This window comes from Manacus vitellinus, unplaced genomic scaffold (genome assembly GCF_001715985.3).
Source record: "Manacus vitellinus isolate BGI_N305 unplaced genomic scaffold, ASM171598v3 scaffold_46_pilon, whole genome shotgun sequence".
NCBI classification, from domain to species: Eukaryota; Metazoa; Chordata; class Aves; order Passeriformes; family Pipridae; genus Manacus; species Manacus vitellinus.
The window spans coordinates 787,795-789,741 of record NW_021940578.1 but is presented as its reverse complement, the minus strand read 5'-3'; the positions used below and the strand labels follow the sequence as shown (position 1 = coordinate 789,741).

Below are 1,947 nucleotides of genomic sequence, written 5' to 3'. Positions count from 1 at the left end.
TTTAACTCCCTTCCCTGCAGGCACCCAGTCCCCAGCTGAGTCAGAGGGGCCTGGGAGATCCTGAGCATCCCTCAGTCCGAGAGGAGCTGCCCTCGACTCAGCAGCTCACACCCCAAAAGCAGGAAGTTTCAGGTTTTCACTATGAGATGTTGAAGTTGAAACGAGACGCTAAAACCAGCGCGGGTAAAAGGAGCAGCCAGATGTGCCTGAGGTACATCCACGTCAGCCAGGGCAGGGAAGCGCTCCTGCTGCTTCCAGGGAGCGGGTAAGGAGGAGGAGGACGGTGCCGTGGCAGGACTGCCCGCCCAGGGAGGCAGCGTGGGGCTCAAGATGGCTCTGGGAGACTCCCCGCTCGGGCTGCTGGGCCAGAGAGGCTCCGGGAGCACAGGGAGAGCCGAGCTGTGTCCTGTGCCTCCTCCGGCACCTGAGAGAGGCCAGGAAACGCTGCCCAGGGGCGAGGGGAGGGCAGTGGGCTGAGGAGGACTCCGGGTGTGACTGTGCACAGCCCTGGGAAGGCTTTGGCTGAGGAACGGGCTGTACCGCAGCTCCCCGGATGCACCTTCTGGCCAAGCTCAGGTCACGCCCTGCACACCCCCAGGCCTGCAGCTGCTGGGGCTGGGGGGCTCTGTCCCCCCCACGGGCCCTGGGCAGCTCCGGTCCCTGCTGCAGTGAGCTGGGCCTGGGGGACTCCTGCCCTTGGCCGGGTGCTTTGTTGGCTCAGCACGGCACAGCACACTGACACTGCTAACCTGCTGCTTCTCTTTGCCCCCAGAGTGGTTTATCCTCTGTCAGACTCCCCCATTGCCAAGATGTCCCAGTCACCTCCAGCTGACGAAGGCAGCACGTTCGCCCACCTCTGGAGCACTCTGTAAGTGGGGGGTCATTTCCCGTGAGGGGTGTTTGGAAGCAGGAGCAAACAAGTTCCTTTTGCATCCTCTGCTCTCCACAGAGGCCTTTGCCACACCAAGAATTTTGCTCCCAGATTCCAGCCTCTCTGCTCAGCCCATTTCATTTGCCAAAGTGTCGTTTGAAACCAGCACACAAACACACGTGGCACTGTCTCATGGAGGGCTCCTTTTTTTGTTGCAGTGCTCCAGGGCTGCATGGAGACGGTGTCAGGGCCAGAGCAGAGGTCCACTTAACCTAGGACCCTTCATTCCAGAATTAAACATCTTCCAGCCCCACCAAGATATTTGCAAGTTTTCTGGCCTTTGAGCCTCATGCTCTAATAAAGCAAAGGAGAAGGACTGTCCTTCATTCCATCCTTTCTCCCTTGGTATCCTCTCATGTAAAGACATCCCAAGGTGACAGATATGCCACAGGAGCTGGGTGGATGCACAGCTTCCCAAGTCTCTGCCAGGCAACAGTTTGCCTGAGCAAAGCCTGCTCTGCCACCTGGGAATCAAAGCAGAGGATGGAGGGAGGAGTTGGGAAGGTGACAAGGTTCAAGAGGATTGTGAGTTGCTGGGTGGTGGTGGTGGCAGGGGTGTTAGAGAGCTGGGAAGATGACTGTGCCCTCACCTTCTCCTCAGGGAGCCAGACAGCACCTACTTCGACCTCCCTCCAGCCACCCACGCCGGCAGCAATGAGGTCTCCAACCAGACAGAGGTCACCATGGACGTCTTCCAGATGAGAGGCATGAATGACTCGGTGATGGTGAGTGTGCTCAGGTGGCACCTGCACCAGACACAGACTCGATTTCCCCACAGGGGTGGGCTGGGGGCTCTGGGGGAGGCCGTGGGGAGAACAGCCACTGCAGGTGTGGCACTGCTGGCACTGGTGCAGGGTCTGATCACCTGTGGCACAGGGCTCAGTAAAACCATGGCTACTCAATGCTGGACAATATCTCTGCACACAGCAGCGGGGGCTCAGCGCTGTAAGGGCAGCAGAGCTCGAGTCCCACGACAGGAACAGGGAGTCATTTACTCTGGTACAAATGGTGTGTAG

The 1,947-nt window shown here is 58.9% G+C and overlaps 1 protein-coding gene across 1 annotated transcript in view; it reads left to right on the top strand.

The window, feature by feature from the left end:
• The first annotated feature begins 794 nt into the window (after window positions 1-794).
• TP73 (tumor protein p73) overlaps window positions 795-1,947 on the top strand; it is a 21,705-nt gene continuing 20,552 nt past the window's right edge. Inside the window, exons 1-2 of the mRNA XM_029962371.1 lie at window positions 795-868; window positions 1,533-1,656. Of these exons, the coding sequence (XP_029818231.1) occupies window positions 810-868; window positions 1,533-1,656 (183 nt within the window). The 5' untranslated portion in view covers window positions 795-809. The remainder of the gene's footprint in view (window positions 869-1,532; window positions 1,657-1,947) is intronic.